Source organism: Argopecten irradians, chromosome 9, assembly GCF_041381155.1.
Source record: "Argopecten irradians isolate NY chromosome 9, Ai_NY, whole genome shotgun sequence".
Classification (NCBI taxonomy): Eukaryota; Metazoa; Mollusca; class Bivalvia; order Pectinida; family Pectinidae; genus Argopecten; species Argopecten irradians.
Genome location: NC_091142.1, coordinates 32,949,391 through 32,967,505, shown reverse-complemented (window position 1 = coordinate 32,967,505; position 18,115 = coordinate 32,949,391). Strand labels below are relative to the sequence as shown.

The following is an 18,115-nucleotide window of genomic DNA, read 5'->3' as shown; positions in this document are numbered from 1 at the left end:
TCAGCGGGTAAACGTCTGTGAAATGTTTAGATATAATTCCTTAATTATAATAGAATTGTCGTCCAGGAAGCCAACTTGTACAGTAGTATGTCGATCATTATATAGATAAGTGGCAAAACTCTGCATATGAGAGGTAACTAATTCAAAATAACGTTACACTCATTAACATTATATAATGATTACAAATGGGCATAAAGCTGGAAAAGTGTGTACATATGTTGTTCCGACATGGATTACGCACAGCGACCATGTAAAGATTATAGACATCAAGTTTCACTAAAATTCTCTCCGGTAGTTTATTAATAGTCGGTCAATCGTTGTCTTTAAAGATATATATGGACAGACACGGACGGACGGACGATAGACACGGATAACCTAAATCTAGTACTCCCCTAACTTCGTCGGGAAGTTATAATAAAATTGGCGCCGAAATGAAAAATAAACGCATGTTTAAGTGAGTATTCCTTTAATACAGTGATCAAGAGTATTTTAGAGGAAAATATTACATATATGGGATCCAAAATATATCTTAAAATGATTAGATTGTTATTTTAAACGGTTATATACTACCAAGGTACAAAACATGCTCTAGGGAATTTGTAGGGGGAAATAGACACATTCATTATACATTTAAAAGTATATATATATATGATAATAAATGAAAACAGCATAATACCTGTCTATGTCTATGGAATTAAGGTGACTAAATTAACAGATAAAAGTATTTAAGCATTGATGTCACTATTTTTTTTATCGGGGTATGAAAGAAATTATGTTTGCAAACTTTGTGCGTAGCAGATTCTCACAAAAGTTTGCCAACAAAATGTATTTTATAATCCGATGAAATTAAAAATTAGTAACATTTATGCTTGTAGACTACTTGATAAAATGAAATACGTAAACACGTACGATTACAATGATTTTCCAAAGGATAATTTTTCCAAAACCAATACGCAACGTCAATGTTCCTATTGTGACGTCACAATAACGTCGGGATTAGTTGTCTTCAGCACACGTGTCTTTGTTCTAAGGCCGTTTACGGTATATCCATGTTTTGTCAAGTGATTACATATGTGTATCCTCGCTAAAGCCTTCATTAACAGCTTTGTACTTTTCCTTGGGTTCTTTTTCATGTTTGATATTTTCTGCATCGTCGGGGTCAGGCAATAACTTTTTGCCACGCATATTCTCTGCTTCTTCGATGGTATCCGGAAGTTTGCGTCCGAGCGTTTCCGGAAGTATCAGTGTACAGAATCCACCAATCATAGCCAACACACCGAACGCTATCACCGGAACTGACGAATGTGTGTAGTCTCCCTTCATTCATAGAGAATAGTGTGTTATGCATTGTGTAATAGATATGTATTTCACTACCTCAATTCAACCATAGCGTATAAAAACGTGACCACAAAATATACAAGACATTACCACTACAAAAAACAAAATGTAAATTTCGGGGTTCATACGAATCCAAGAGCCGTATGTGTACATCAAGTATTAGTTTACAACACTTAAAGTAACTGTGATATTTAGAAAAGTGATAAGGAATACAAGAATCTTAGAGTCATCTATTATCATTTCTTCTAGGTTTAGTTCTTATATCCGGTCACAATCTAATCTAATAAGCAAAAGGTGAGGTTTCAAAATCTGGCCACACTCCGATGTTTTACAAGTTGGAGTGTTAAATATTAATTACGACTTTATTCCTGCTTTGTATCTATTTTGTCTTTTTACCATAGATACCTTAATAGAACACCAATTAGGGGTGAAATTGTGTAAACTAACATATTCTATAGAATTATTGATTTTTTGTTCTTTCTGTTTCACTTACAGTACAAAAGCGTTATAACAAGATATGTTCCATCATGAAACAAATAGTTTCTTTTTTTAAATATCAGAAATCAAATAATATTTTAAATGAAAAGAAATGTATTTTTTATTAATAACGCGATCTCAAAAGATACGGTTATCTCTTATGTAGCTAAAACTATTTGAAATTGAATTTATAAAGATTAAAGAGCAAATCAGAATTACATTTGATTTTTAAATAAATTAAGGCTGTAATACTAATTACTTTAGGTTTAATATTTAGTCTATATCAACCAGTAAGGTACGCTTACCAGGAGTAAGATCTGTGGGGCAAGTAAGCCTCCTACCCTGGTCAGGAAAAAACAGCAACCCATTCCAATACTCCTGCAAACATTCAATAACATTTATTGAAATATGTAACAGATAGTAAAAATTGGTGAAAAAATACTAGTAAACTTAATTATAAGAATTCGTTTGAATATATTTTTATGTGATGGAGTGTGTGAACTCTAAATAAATAGGGAAATTTACAAACGATAAACTCTTTAAAATTTAAAATTCATTTTGGAACTCAATGAAATCCTTACAACGTTATCTATGCAATGCTTACCTAATGACAGTCGGGTAAAGCTCAGACGTGTAAAGTACAATAACACTGAAGACCCCGCCCATACCAAACCGACCAATGGTGGCGAAACTGGTGGACACTTTGGCAATATCACCACCTGAATTCATAAACGTAACCATGGTGAAAACAACAAAAAATATGTTATAGTAATTAATTAGCTTATAAATGTAAAAATGGTCATTTTTTACGGAAATCGTTCTCAGTATATTCCGTATTTAGACATAACAGTTATCTACTCTTGTGGGTAGCCTCAAAAAATAATAATGTCAGAGTTGATACTTACCCGTCCGGAAAGCAACCGTGTAATATATAGAGATGGAATGATAATATGTAGCAAAGAATCCGTTAGTTGATATCCTAACTCTGATATGTTATAGTTGTAGCGTACCTGATCCAAATAACGGGATGATGCCAGCCAGAATACAGCAGCTCCCACCAAGTAGGAAATAGAAGGCTAACGGCTTCCGTCGTCCGAATCTAAACGTAAAAAGCACTTAATAATCATGTAGTTTATGTAGTGGTCGAGCTGAAAATAAGCTGCTTCACTATTTCTTTGCCAATCTGCTTTGAAAATTCGACATCATTTTGTCCACAATGTTGCAATTACTTCTTTGTCCAAATGCATCGAGAATTCGATATAATTTTGTCCACAATGTTGAAATAACGTCTTTGCCCATCTGTCTCAAACATTCAAAACAATATTTTGTCCACAATGTTGGAATTACTTCTTTGCCAATCTGTCTCGGAAATTCGACGAAATTTTGTCCAAATTGTTTGAATTTGCCCCCATATAAATAATATCAATTACATACGAAAACAATGTGAATGTATACGATTATATAACAATTCATTCTCAAAATATGGCAAAGCATTTGTTCTCCTACTTTCATTTAAATTAATAAGATAATATTATAATTAAGAATTGTCATTGTATTGAAAACATACATGGATTTACAATTCTTGAAATGCATCCGAGGCGTTCGCTATACCATTAGGATACATATGTCACTGGTAAGGTGTACACAGTCAACTCTATTAACCACAAAAACCTTTTTTTTTACATTAGAAACATGGAAATTTAAGCCCCCAGTGTCAGCTTTTACGAGCAGGTCTACTTACTTTTTGATGATGTATATAACGCCTATATAGGCGACCATCTCCACCATGGCACCTATGAAGAAATTGAGGTATTTATCGCCGGCCAAACTTGTTATTTGGAATGTGAGGCCGTAGTACCCAATTGACGTGGTAAACCTTGGGTACAAAATAAAGACACATTCATAATTACTACCCGATAGACGTGGTAAACCTGTGGTACAAAATAAAGACACATTCATAATCACTACCCGATAGTCGTGGTAAACCTGTGGTACAAAATAAAGACACATTCATAATTACTATCCGATAGACGTGGTAAACCTGTGGTACAAAATAAAGACACATTCATAATCACTACCCGATAGTCGTGGTAAACCTGTGGTACAAAATAAAGACACATTCATAATAACTTCCCGATAGTCGTGGTAAACCTGTGGTACAAAATAAAGACACATTTATAATAACTACCCGATAGACGTGGTAAACCTGTGGTACAAAATAAAGACACATTCATAATAACTTCCCGATAGTCGTGGTAAACCTGTGGTACAAAATAAAGACACATTCATAATAACTACCCGATAGACGTGGTAAACCTGTGGTACAAAATAAAGACACATTCATAATAACTTCTCGATAGACGTGGTAAACCTGTGGTACAAAATAAAGACACATTCATAATAACTTCTCGATTGACGTGGTAAACCTGTGGTACAAAATAAAGACACATTCATAATAACTTCTCGATTGACGTGGTAAACCTGTGGTACAAAATAAAGACACATTCATAATAACTTCTCGATTGACGTGGTAAACCTGTGATACTAAATAAAGACACATTCATAATAACTTCTCGATTGACGTGGTAAACCTGTGTTAAACCTGTGATACTAAATAAAGACACATTCATAATAACTACCCGATAGACGTGGTAAACCTGTGGTACAAAATAAAGACACATTCATAATAACTTCTCGATAGACGTGGTAAACCTGTGGTACAAAATAAAGACACATTCATAATAACTTCCCGATAGACGTGGTAAACCTGCAAAATAAAGACACATTCATAATAACTTCTCGATTGACGTGGTAAACCTGTGGTACAAAATAAAGACACATTCATAATAACTTCTCGATTGACGTGGTAAACCTGTGGTACAAAATAAAGACACATTCATAATAACTTCTCGATAGACGTGGTAAACCTGTGGTACAAAATAAAGACACATTCATAATAACTTCCCGATAGACGTGGTAAACCTGTGGTACAAAATAAAGACACATTCATAATGACTTCCCGATAAGTTAAACCTGTGGTACAAAATAAAGACACATTCATAATAACTTCTCGATAGACGTGGTAAACCTGTGGTACAAAATAAAGACAAATTCAATATTAACTTCCAGATAGACGTGGCAAACATGTGTTACAAAATAAAGACACATTTATAATAACTACCCGATAGTCGTGGTAAACCTGTGGTACAAAATAAAGACACATTTATAATTACTACCCGATAGACGTGGAAAACCTGTGGTACAAAATAAAGACAAATTCATATTAACTTCCCGATAGACATGGTAAACCTGTGGTAAAAAATAAAGACACATTTATAATTACTTCCCGATAGACGTGGTAAACCTGTGATACTAAATAAAGACACATTCATAATAACTTCTCGATTGACGTGTTAAACCTGTGGTTCAAAATAAAGACACATTTATAATGACTTCCCGATAGACGTGGTAAACCTGTGATACAAAATAAAGACACATTTATAATAACTTCTCGATAGCATATTCCATCATTGATACTTAGCCATTACCTGATTATCAAAGACGTTTCGACTGGGATATAATATGAACTACTTTACGACGACATACGAATTGAGGTCAAGTTTGGCTTGAAGTTCTGATCCCAATAAAAATGAGGCACAGTGAGAACCGCCAATTCCTTTATATGACTGTTTCGTGAAATGAGATACATTACATACTGTATATTTAAAGGGGGAAACCCGCCTTACCAAAGAAAGAAAAACAGGAATGTCCTATTTCTGGTAACTGAAGTCTTCATGAGGTCCAGGGCGGTGTACTGTTTTCTTGTCTTATCCTGGAAAGGTACTCCTTCCTTCCTGATGGCAGCCATTATATCTGCCGGGTAAGGTAATTTGTTGAACTTTGCAATTCTCTTCACTACATGTTCAGCCTCGTCGAATCGTCCTTTCATCACAAGCCATCTAGGGGACTCTGGCACCAAGCTTGTGATATGAAAAGTAGCTTTGTAGGATTTTGATGCAAGTTTAAATACAATTTCGTCACTATTTTAAATCAATTTAATTAAAACTAGGAGGAAATAATTAAATGAATAAGCATTTCTGATCAGTATTTATCTCAATTTTAAACATGTTCATAAATATGTACTATTCATCGACTACGTATCTTAGAACGACTACATGCTTCGGTTTCTTTAAGATGTGTATTGGATGTTTGATATACATTTACACTTACAACATTAATACGCAAATATATGACGGCACAATTAATACCTACCAACAAGGGCAGATAACTCTTTAAGATGTGTACTGGATGTTGGATATACATTTACACTTACAACATTAATACGCAAATACATGACGTCACAATTAATACCTAACAACAAGGGCAGAAAACTCTTTAAGATGTGTACTGGATGTTGGATATACATTTACACTTAGAACATTAATACGCAAATACATGACGACACAATTAATACCGAACAACAAGGGCAGATAACTCTTTAATAAGCAAATAATAAAACGTGCCAGTTGGGTATTTATTTGTATTTATGTTGAGTTTACTATTTATTCCGTCTTATACACAAAGTTATCTCTCTTGCGGTTAGGTACCCAATTCTATGTCATTATTTTGTGAGCAAAACCACCTTTATTAGCTCTGAAAAACAAAAAGTTACGCTCACATATACATAGAGTTGTCTCTCTTACGGGTAGGTTACCATTGTAACGTCATTGTTTTATGAGAAAAGTATGAGGTTGCGCTCGCACACACATGACGTCACAATTAATACCTACCGCAAAGGCAGATAAATCTGTGATATGCAAATACGAAATAGATCACCAGTAGGGTGAGAGGGATTGTGATGGCGAGTTCGGTTTTTTCTGTGTTCACGTTGAGTTTACCATACATAAAATATGGGCAATAGAGTGTTGAGTGTTGAGCAGATGGTTGTAATTCAAAATGGAAGGCGACGTTACATAGTCGTTAGAAGTAAAATTGAATTATTTCTATTTACGTTGAGTTTACCATATATAGAACACCAGTAGGATGGGAGGGAGTGTGATGGCCAGTTGAATGTATCGCCATGTTTGGATGAAGTAAGCCAATCCGCCCATGGTCAATACCCCAGCGCCCCAGTAACACTCAAACACTGCTATGGCCAGGCCACGGTACTCCCGGACTGATATCTCCATCACCAAGGCAACCGTAGATGTCTGCAGACCCTGAGGGAACAAATGATGAAGTGAACTAATAACGTATAATGATGAAGTCAAGGGAAACTTAAAGGTATAATCCCCAGTGTAATCTAGTGATAATTTGTGTATACTTTACAACTACCATTTGCATGACAATGCTACAAAGGACTCGATGTATAGGTATTTACAAAGTCGAATCCGGGCAAACAAGCGATCCTTGTACCTGCTATAGACACTGATAATACATGGCTATATGGTGATAAAATATGTTACGAACTCCGTGGACTAATTTTAGGTCTGATGCATTCACACTTTTTATCCATTTCGTTATGTTCAATTAACTTAAATAAGTGAGTAATTGGCATGTTAAATATCACTTTTTATAATTTTCACATGCAGTTTCGTTATCATCGTATATCTTGAAAACGGTTTATATAAACTCCTTTATGAATGAGTGCAATCTATCTCTAAAACATGCATGTCTGAATCACCAACTCCATATAAAAAATAGAGTAGTTCCGGCATTGGTGTACAAACACAAACTCTCGATGGTGGATGTTTTATTGTCAAACTTTGGAGATCAGTGTGACCGTCTTCCTTGTATTTCCAGCCTTACAAAGACCAGTGTGAAAGAGAATTTAAATGTCTAAAGCCATGAAACGACTTACGTAAAGTATCATATAAACAGAATGGAAAGAATGAATAATGTGCAGAAATCTGTTTTCAGTGAATGCATATCAAGGTAAAGCCCTGACGTCATAGAAAAAAACCTGACATAGTTTAACACGATATTCACATAAACGCATTTCTTAAAATACACAAACGAGGTCATGTCCTCAGAAATATACAATCGTCTCGACTATGTAAACCATTATGTGTTAGAGGAATTAACAGATGAGTGTGATTAAAAGTTTATTGTCTGACCTAGTGTAGTATATACCTGATATTTTCACAAAGGTGTTTGTAACATGTAATATCCATTAAATCGAATGAAGATATAGTATTGAATACCGAAAGGTTTTAATCAGATGTTTCCGTAACCTCGTATTCCCCCAGACTCTCGCCGCCCTGAACGAGAGTCTGGTGTGGTTCGTATTTCCGTTTTGTTATTTCAAATTGAGGCTAACCGAAAAATCGATGAAGTTTTGGTTGATAGATCCACTACAAACATGACGGATACAAAATTTGAAAAAAACGTCGTTAGCCACACTTACATAACGAAAAATAGATTTTCAGTTAAAAACATTACAAATCAGCTTTCTTCAAGATACCGTTATGCACAAATAAGATGTACATGTATTGTAATTTCCGTCTGCCATCCATGTTTGTTTACCGTTTCAATTCAAACGAACTGGACCAGACTCTCGTTCAGCGGCGAGAGTCTGGGGACTGCGAGAATAGTGTTTCGGCTAAACAAGTATCATTTTCTTTAGGTACATTTATTTCGTCCTTGCATATTATAGATTTAGCGCCCTTGCGGGTAGGTATCCATTGTGATTGTGACGTCATTATTTTGTTACGCTCGCATGACGTCATAATCAATACCTACCCGCACATGTAGATAATTCTGTAATATCCAAATGAAGACTACGAGTAAAGACAGTTAGGTAGGTGATATACTCTAAGAAGTCCGCATTTCTTTATTCTGTCGGTATAATGTGATATCAAATAATATGAATTTTGAATCAGTTTAATGAATTTTACATATAACAAAACTATATAATTAAATATAAGAAACACTGTAAATTGTAGTTTCCATAAAATTGTTATGATCGATCTAATCGTCCACTTAACAGTTAAGTGACCCAAATCGTGCCTGACGATAATATTTCTGCAAATGATAAAGTTGCTGATAACGTCTTGTATATAGTTTAGGAATGAAAATCACCCCACTAAAATGGTATCACAAAATAGATCTCCAAACATAACCACTGTATTTGTGGGGTAAATACTGGTTAGTAGATCGTTTATCATCAGCATTTTTATATCAGAAGGAATAAACCGCAACCACACAATCCAAACATAGCCGGATAGGTGTGTCATCGCTGTCTGTGCATATTACGTCATTCAGAAACCAAAGCGCGATTATTGATATGCGTAAAATTGAGTAGACGATATATAAATCTACTAATGAATCTCCTTAAATACATAAAAGGGATGTCTTTTGCTTGCAAGCTTAATGTAAGTTAGGAAAAACAAAAACTACTTACCTGAATGAACATCCCCTGGAAAAACCTCAAAGCAGCAAAGCCAGCGAATGATGTGACAAAGTATATTCCTATTCCTATGGCAACCGGAGCGTACAGGCATACCAGCATAGTCCACTTCCGTCCGAAGAAGTCGGCGATGTGTCCGAACACTAGACCACCTGTCATCACTCCCAAGAAGTAGATGGTGGTGGCCAGCTTCCCCAGGTAGACATCGTCACAGACCAGGTCCCACTGTTAACAAAGGTTAAACGGGTTCGTGTGTTGTTCATTGTTTGTAGACCTCTATATATCAGAGGATAGTAAAATTATGTGGTGTCATTTCAAACACAATTAAATCACCCATGGTCAACAATACATAGTAAAGTTGCATCAAAGTCCTGGCGCAAAAGATATGGAGAAGGAAAAAAGCATGTTTGGAAAGCAAACTTGAAGCATATGGACAATTATGTAACATTTACCTTTTCTAATATGGAAGTGGAATGCTTATCGCTTAATTTACATTAGAGTTATAGTAAAAAGAATCACTATCATGAAAATGAATCCGGCTTAATCACTTCGAGAACCAATGCCTGCACTCTAACGTATCTCATTTACTACCTAACACACCACACAAACTCTTTATGCTTCATCTGTCATACAAAGGTGAAATATTTGTGTCATACCTCCATGATGATGGTAGTTTCCCGGTCTGAGTACGGAGTATAGCTCCACATCCCGTTAGGATCAGCCTTACAGGTGATGGTTGTGTTTTGACCATCCGCCAGGATGTAAGATGTCGTACATTTCCCATGCGTTACTCCAAGGACAGTGGTATTTCCATTTACAATGGCGATGTCTTCACATTGGTGTTTGGGCGTGGAACCATAAAAGGCCATACACAAATGATTGAAACAAACAGAGAAATAGTTAAATGCAAGAAGTAGGAATGTGATGACTTGGAACTTCCCTGGATGACCCAGTCTAGGCAAAAGCTTGTCAAGGGCGACCGTCTTCGTTTTTATTTCACCTAATTCAGTTTTCGTATCCGCCATGTTTACGCTTGGAATCTGCGAATTGTTAAAAATATGATTGCACAAGTGATTGAAACGCAAAAATAAAAAATAACATGCACCAAGAAAGAAATCCTCACCGTTATCGACCTCGCTGCCTTTGAATATCCATCTATCTTCTAAAGTTGCGAGTCTGTAATAGCCTAATACACTATAAACAACCCTTAATGGCTTAGATCAAGACTGCTCTCATGAAATCTAAATACGATATAATACATAGACTATATCAAGCTCTTTCTTTAAGATGCAGTTGAATAAAAGTCGTTCTGCTCCGACGCCAACTTGTTTTGAAATCTACACAACATACATTTTCAGGCTCATACAGAAACAGTGATACAGCCTATCACCGCTAATATCGAGAGAGCAGATCTAGAGGTGTGAAGGTAAACTAAAGTTCATTTTTAGAATAGTACAAAAGATAGCAATCTTATAAATACGCCTGTTGACAGGACCTGTTTACATGCCCTGGTTCAGAATAGTCAACTTAAAATGTTTGGTTGTTCATTTCGTTTACAAAACTGCATAACTTGGTGAAATTAATCATTTCAAGACCATAATCCGAAGACTGTCCAATATACAAAAAATGTCATGTCATTATCTGCAAGACATTATACTGAAATTAGAAAAACTTCAGGCTAAGCACATTTATAATTATAAAAACAAATATCTTATATTTAAGAAATACCGATGATGCTATGTTTTTTAGGGTACATAGCTTTAGTTATCAGATAGAAAATCTGGGATAGTGAGTTTCTTTCCTTTGTAATGAGTCATCAAGATGTACCAATATTCACTAAGGCACAATTAGTCGTATGATAATACACACTTGGTGTACTCCCTAAACTGTCTACTGTTGATTCTGACATCTTGTACTTCACTCTAAACCTCATTACTGTATTTACACATAGCTCACTGTACAAACACTGTCTTACAATACATGAGACCCGTGTCTTACAGAGTAAATACTCTCAGTCAAAACCGTGGTAAAAAGCGATAAAGTATCGCCAGATTATCGTAAGCAGCCATATCACTAATAAAATGTAAAATTTCTTGTCTTTGCAAATTTCCGTGTTCAGCAATAGAATTAAGAAAGTGCAATAATTGGAAATTTCAGTCAACAGCAGCAACATTAAAATGATAAAATGAAGTCCTTGTTTACAGAGGTGTACAATATAAGTGACAAAAACTTACTTTTATATCACTAGAGAAAGCCACTCTCACTATAGGCTAAAGACAACGTATCAAGGTAATTGCCATACTGTCATTATAAACATACACGATAAGAAGCGACAACAGGTATATCAATAATATGCCCCCTTACCTGTCTCACCTGTCTTAGGCCATGCAGTCGTGACCAGGTAGTGGAGAAGACCAAATAGTTTCCCTGATTTAAATGTATATATATAGAGAGAGAACTTGCGATCGTCCTCGGTTAATGCATTGGAATTGACTATTGACTTATCCTCCAGTCCTGAGGTTCACGTTCAAATCGAATGCAAAAAGAAATTCTATGATTGTTTTCAAACAATCCTGAATGCGGTGCAGTTGAATAGGTTTATTGATAGCTTGTTTACATGCAGTATTATGATAGAATGCAGTGAAGAGCCTACCTAGAAGGTCACCGGTGTTCTGGTTCAGTTCCCACCACCGTCACCACACCACGACAGTCTCTCTGTGTATTGTACTGAGACAGGTACGGCAATGGACGGCCTTAATGCACCAGGGGAGGAATTATGTCATGAACCTCTCTTGAAACAGCTTCATTAGATCTTATTCATACCTTTAAAGAAACCAGTTTTCCTTTAAATGAAGCTGTACTTTTACAGAGTAACACATTTTCAATTGAGTACACCTATCAAATTGCACGTCAAACGTACGCGTATATCTCAGCGCTGATGTTAATCTTGTGGTTTTCGCTCCAGACATTTTACAGTAAATAAGATTTGACAAACCCAATTTTTGCGTTTTTTGCTTCTATTACAAATCTGGTGAACAAAAGAAATAAATACTAAATAATCTAAAAAAAAATATTGTGTTCTGTTAATAAAGATAACTTTTATTCAGTTCACATCTATAATTTTAAGATTATTTTTATGCGGATTTAAAAATGTTATCACTATTTATAAGTCAGATATTTACTATGGTGGCATATTTCTGCCATCGCGTTATTTTAGGTCGAGTTATGTAACGTAACTTTGCCGAGATAATTATGTCGTCCTGTCGAGTTATATCATAACTTGTTGAGATATTTATATCGGCAAGTCGACTTACATCACGGAAAGTCGACTTACATCCTGGAAAATTGACTTACCTTATTACGACGAGATCCACGAGAATCAGTCGCGATAGTGTAACTCGACTTTCCAATGTGAATATGTGGATTTGTCGTGTTAAAACTCATCTTACCGGCATAAATATCTCAACAGGTCATGTTATATCTCGACTGGTCGACATAACTATCACAACAAGTCATGTTATAACTCGACTTGCCGACATAACTATCTAGTCAAAGTTGAGTTACCATAAGTCGACCTAAACTAACTTGATGGCAGAAATATGCAACCATAATATACAGATGTTCATGTAAACATTTGCGAAGATAAACTTTGCCTAATCGTAGAAATAGATTGCACATTATTGTTGGGAATATTGTTACCGGCGTCACACATAGTCAGTAAGTCAGACATCCATCTAGCGATATATGACAAGGGGGAGCTCTCACAAGGGTGTTGTGTGAACAGAGATGTGAAGCTGCGTAAACTACAGTTTTATGCATTTATCTGTTCTTTGACTCTAATGCTTTATTGTCGAAATATACTTTTAAAGCTGTAAATGTAATGTGTACCCGTTTCATATGTATAAAGATATATTTTCATGACGTTGATATAATATTTGTATTTTTCACTTAAGGATCTGCTCTGGTGAAAAGTCGTTTTTTCTGATGACTATTTTTTTTAATATAGATTTTTGGAAAAAGGAATTCATACCAAAGTTAAAAATGGAATAAAAATAATATGCTGGTGTGTTTGATTTTGAGCAATTATGAATCAATGATAGCTATTTAAAGATGCTCCACCGTCGACAGAGCATAAATGATATTAATCATTTGAACAATAATTGGTGTTTAATCGTGTATATATATGCCTAATTAACACAAAAAATACTATAAAATAATTTATTTCGCCTTTGGTGCATGCGCAATCAGTACTTCATTCCATATAGGATATAGTGTCACGGAATTTTTTCGGGATGCAATTAATTATTTTTCATATTTTTAACTTGAAGTAGAATTAGAAGCTCAAACTTTTCAATGATGGTAATGGTGTAAAAAAGTAACTTTTGTAACTGAAGAAAAATACTAAATCGTCTGCTCCTGTTTTTTATAGTGAGAAAATACCATTTGTCAGCGGTGGAGCATCTTTAACGAAAATTGTAATTTTAGCGGAAATTCACTGTTTTGGGCATACACATAAAACACTTAGCAATAATTTCCAATTTAATTGTCTTATCAGTATGAATATTCACAAAATTGACAAAACCAATGTTTTCTTTTAAAAATAACAACATCACACAGTCAACCAGTGATTTAAGCTCAGAACAGATGTATATGTTACCCCTAAAATTTGAAGATGAAAATGCATCGCCTTTTACGATTTTGACCGATTCAACGCATCACAGCATAAGGTCTAATGATTAACTTTTTCTAAGTTGTGCAGTTTAAAAGAAATACAGATGTTGTTTATAAAACCATCATAAAAATAGGGGGTCAGTGTGCTTGATCTTTTTTCATGTTACAACATCTATTATTTTTCTGTATTTCTTGCTAAAACTTTTAATCATTTTATCTTCAGTGTAAAAAATTAAAATTCAATATGGTATAATTCCACATTAAATGTTTATCATTTTCATCTCTATGAACCTAAGAAAGATTTACAACGAAACTTAACTTGATATAGCTAAAACTGGTGTCGTATCGGTGAGTTAAGTAGAGATATGGAATTAAAACAAGGTAAAATTGCACCTCTTTACAAAGTGTAAAAATACACCTTTCCAAAATGGCCACCATATTGGTCATTTCTTTAAATTTGTGTACAAAAACTTCTACCAGCAATAGACGTCTATTTTTTGACATATTCTCTAAATGGCAACTTCCTATATATTGAGACAATACGTTTTTAAAAAAATCACAAAAACTCTTTGATTAATGTTGAAACGAGACTTCAACAAGATTGAAACCTCACCAGAGCTGATCCTAATATGTAAATAATAACATATAATATAGAAGGACATGGCAGGTATTCGTGGTATATTTAGCATGGAAAAAGGATGGTTGTTTATTTTCAATTACGATCTTGATTCACTTTGCGTAGTTTGTACAGTGAAATGCGTTCTTGAAATCGTCCGGAATTGCCTTTCGGATAGTTCAAACCACAAATCACGTGAATAGTTTCAACCAGTCGTATGCGCGTTTATCGGCTCGGGAATACCGTCAGTCAAACTGTGGGCGGAGTTTAGTAACAGGGATAATCTAACTGAGGGCGGAGTTTACCTGTTATAGCTGTTACACATTCAAAAACGTACGCTATTTCAATCATTAATACCGCAACAATTTGGCATACAAAATCGTTTAATAAAAACAAAATTACATGCATATATATTGTCATGACCTACATGTACATAAATATGCATGTAGTTATAGTCAAAGGTTAAAGTAAGTGGAAATTATGTATTTGGTATCTTAACTTTACAATACTATTTTATTTGAAATCACATGAAATAGAGAGTCGTTACTTTATACATCTATATTCCAAACGTCAAATTATGCCTCCTTGAACTACAATAGAGTGCTTTAAGTACAACTTATCCAGGTTTGAATAGAAATCTACATATTTACAAACATACTTTTAATTATTACTATTACAATTCATACAACTAACAATAAGAGGTGGGATGTCTGCTTCCGGATGACCCTAATTTTTTCTGCACCTGACAGGATTCTATTAATAGTTTTACTCTAGGCCAATCTAATTTGTTTAGGCCTTCTTTCTTAATCAAAATCTCCAATTATTAATTGTTAAATAAAGAGTCAAGAGAGAAAGATACATGTGTGAAATCATTTTATTGATAAATAGGAGCCATATATCTGTTTAGTAAACAGCTCGCTATTGCATCTGAACTTGAAAAAAAATCCCTACCTACCGACCCTATTTTTCGCCAATGTAACCCTAAACAGACATATTTATGGCCTCATATATACAGCTACAACCGTGTATGTTCCAGGCAACGTTTTACGAAGCTATCAAGATATAATGTTGTTGTCTTTCGATGGTTATATATATGGTAGATTGAATAAAGAAACATGTTTGAAACCTGTTTATATCTTAGTGTATGCTAAGAAGTCTTTGATACAAACGTGTGACCAAGTCAAATCAGTAGATCCCTTTGAAGTCAATATTCTTTGCACTACACCACATGCAGTACAGCCAATCGCGGCAACTTCCCAGAGATTTCACGGGCTGTCGTAACAGAATGATACAACATTTGAGGGAGGAGTCTAATCCGGACGCTTGAATGCGTTTCAATTAAGGGTGATGTGCAGTATAATTAAGCGCGTTGGCCATACTACTAATGCTATAATGCTCAAGACCATCAAACCCCGATTTCTCAAACAGACTTGAGTCGAAATATTACTTAAGTCAATTTGTTCACTTCAGTTACATAAGCAAAAGATTTCGACCTAAGTCTGCACTTTGGTTTCACGAAATCGGAGTCAGGACATTAAATGTTTGCCTTTCTTAATCACAATGTAAATACAACATTGTCTATGTGCTACTAATATATTCACAAACGAGCTATATCTAACACTTCTTCTCGTTATCCGGGATACCACGTACTAATGATGTGACTTTTGGGATAAGCTCTTGTGTCTGATACTGTCCTCTGTCCTAGTTACGGTTAAAGAGGACGTGTAGACGTGTACTTGTATTTGGTCACAATCATCTACTGGTACCATTACTAAACACAAACGGTGTCTAGGACGATAATGGAAAAAAGGATTCAAATTGCTCTGGTGTGCACGTAATGACACAATTCTCATTTGTCATTATTTGTCTGAAATAAGACACCGACTGAATCTTACTCTGCAGAACTTACCTTTGAGAAAACATTCAAATAGGTACAGTGTCAACATTTGCGTTGCCCAATGAATGTCGTAAGGAAAATGTACGTCATCAACGTCATTTGATTCCTAAATTGAAGAGCTAGGCACCAGCAAATCCTATTCATGCGATATTCCACATTCAGGTTAATTTATATTTAGAACAGGGAGGTATTGTATGACTTGAATATTGTGTAAGGTAAAAATGTCCTAGTGTAACACTTGGTTAACAGTTTATTCCGATATGGCGGGCGGAATACACCATCATAGGTTTTGAAAACAAAGTGAAGACTTTTTATATGAGGATATGAAGGATTATGATAACCTACCCTAGGTGTTACTCAAATAGGCGAATATTTGCCGACCTAATGATTCCAAGGTTATTTTTAAGAGAAATATATTTCATAACAAAACAAAGATATATGGCTCATACATGTGTCAACCTGTCTCGACCTTAATGTGAACAGAAACAAACCTCAATATCAAAATATGAAGTTTCTGAATACATATATATGCTTCAAATCCAAGATATAACTTATCTCATTTGGGAAAAGTAGTTTGTTAATTGTAATAGGTAATTCATCAAATGAGCACAAAGTTGCATTATCATGCGATTTACGACTTTTGTAGGGGTTTCCCGTATATCATCAATTTTGTTCGTAGAGCGGACCAACTTATAGTATAGCTCGTTTTATTCAGTACAATCCAATACAGCTTCAATCCTCTTCGCAGAAAATCGTTCTCCGATGCACTCGTACCGAAAAATGTTGATATCAATTTCAAAGAGAGATAGTATGTACTGATTACCCTTTGCTATAACGAATCTGATGTCGCCGTGATCAATCTGTTCAAGAACTCAAGAAACATCCATTCTCCAAAGTCCTGACTCGGAAAGGTAGGGTTCTCGTAACACTATAGCGACAATCAACATAAAAACAAAGGAGAAGGTACGTTAAGACTCGAATATGGCCTCAAAATTAATTCTCCAGTAAAGAACAACGTATTTTGCCATATAACAGCTGAATACATTTGCTAACACATTACATCTCGAAAATATCCATCATGTGCCAATTATGTTCACTATGACGTCATCAACATGCAGTTTCCCGCCATTTTTCACAAAAATCCTTGAAAAATCATACTTTTTGAGTGGTTTTCTCTAAACATGAATGTGGCCGCCTTCGTGGAGCAGAAAGAGATTTTCACATGTTGTGTATCGTGTACCATGCAAAATGTAAAGTTGCTCCAAGGTGGAGGCCAAATCAATTTCAAGCCTTTTCTAACCTAAAGATGATGAATTTCTAGCAAAATTTGGCGAGAAGAGGAAAATCATCAATTTGATGACGTCATAGGTGGGACACATCGTGTACATGGTTATAAAAAATATGTTTTGATGAATTGCAAGAATGAGAGTATTTATTGATATGAAATTGATGGGGATCAGAGTTAATTTTTTTCGGCCTGAAAAAGTAAGGCCAAATACTGGTACAATCATATATACTCCTTTACATCCTAAGCATTTAAAATCAATACAAACATATAGATCTAGACTTATTTGATTGAGCACGTGATGTTCCTTAAACCATAATGATAGTATATTGTTAGGCTCAACGTTACTAATCTATGTAAATCTAATCAACTTATCCATAATATGTCTGTATAAAAACCATATCCCCATGCGGTATAATGAGG

General features: G+C 35.0%; 1 protein-coding gene across 5 annotated transcripts; it reads right to left on the bottom strand.

Annotated features, from left to right (window-relative positions):
* Window positions 1-449: 449 nt before the first annotated feature.
* On the bottom strand, window positions 450-16,535 carry LOC138332102 (solute carrier family 22 member 13-like). Of its 5 annotated transcripts, XM_069280063.1 has the most exons (11): window positions 16,420-16,535; window positions 11,877-12,046; window positions 9,880-10,263; window positions 9,218-9,448; window positions 6,838-7,034; window positions 5,562-5,795; window positions 3,557-3,691; window positions 2,826-2,914; window positions 2,420-2,534; window positions 2,121-2,193; window positions 450-1,317 (listed from the first exon to the last, which is right to left on the bottom strand). In XM_069280063.1, the coding sequence occupies exons 3-11, from the start codon at window positions 10,246-10,248 to the stop codon at window positions 1,066-1,068; spliced, it is 1,695 nt and encodes a 564-aa protein (XP_069136164.1). In that variant the 5' UTR covers window positions 10,249-10,263; window positions 11,877-12,046; window positions 16,420-16,535; the 3' UTR covers window positions 450-1,065. The 5 variants fall into 5 exon arrangements, with proteins under 5 accessions (XP_069136164.1, XP_069136162.1, XP_069136163.1 ...); XM_069280061.1 differs by lacking the exons at window positions 11,877-12,046; window positions 16,420-16,535 and adding an exon at window positions 11,588-11,841; XM_069280062.1 differs by lacking the exons at window positions 11,877-12,046; window positions 16,420-16,535 and adding an exon at window positions 11,597-11,841.
* Between the last annotated feature and the right edge of the window lie 1,580 nt (window positions 16,536-18,115).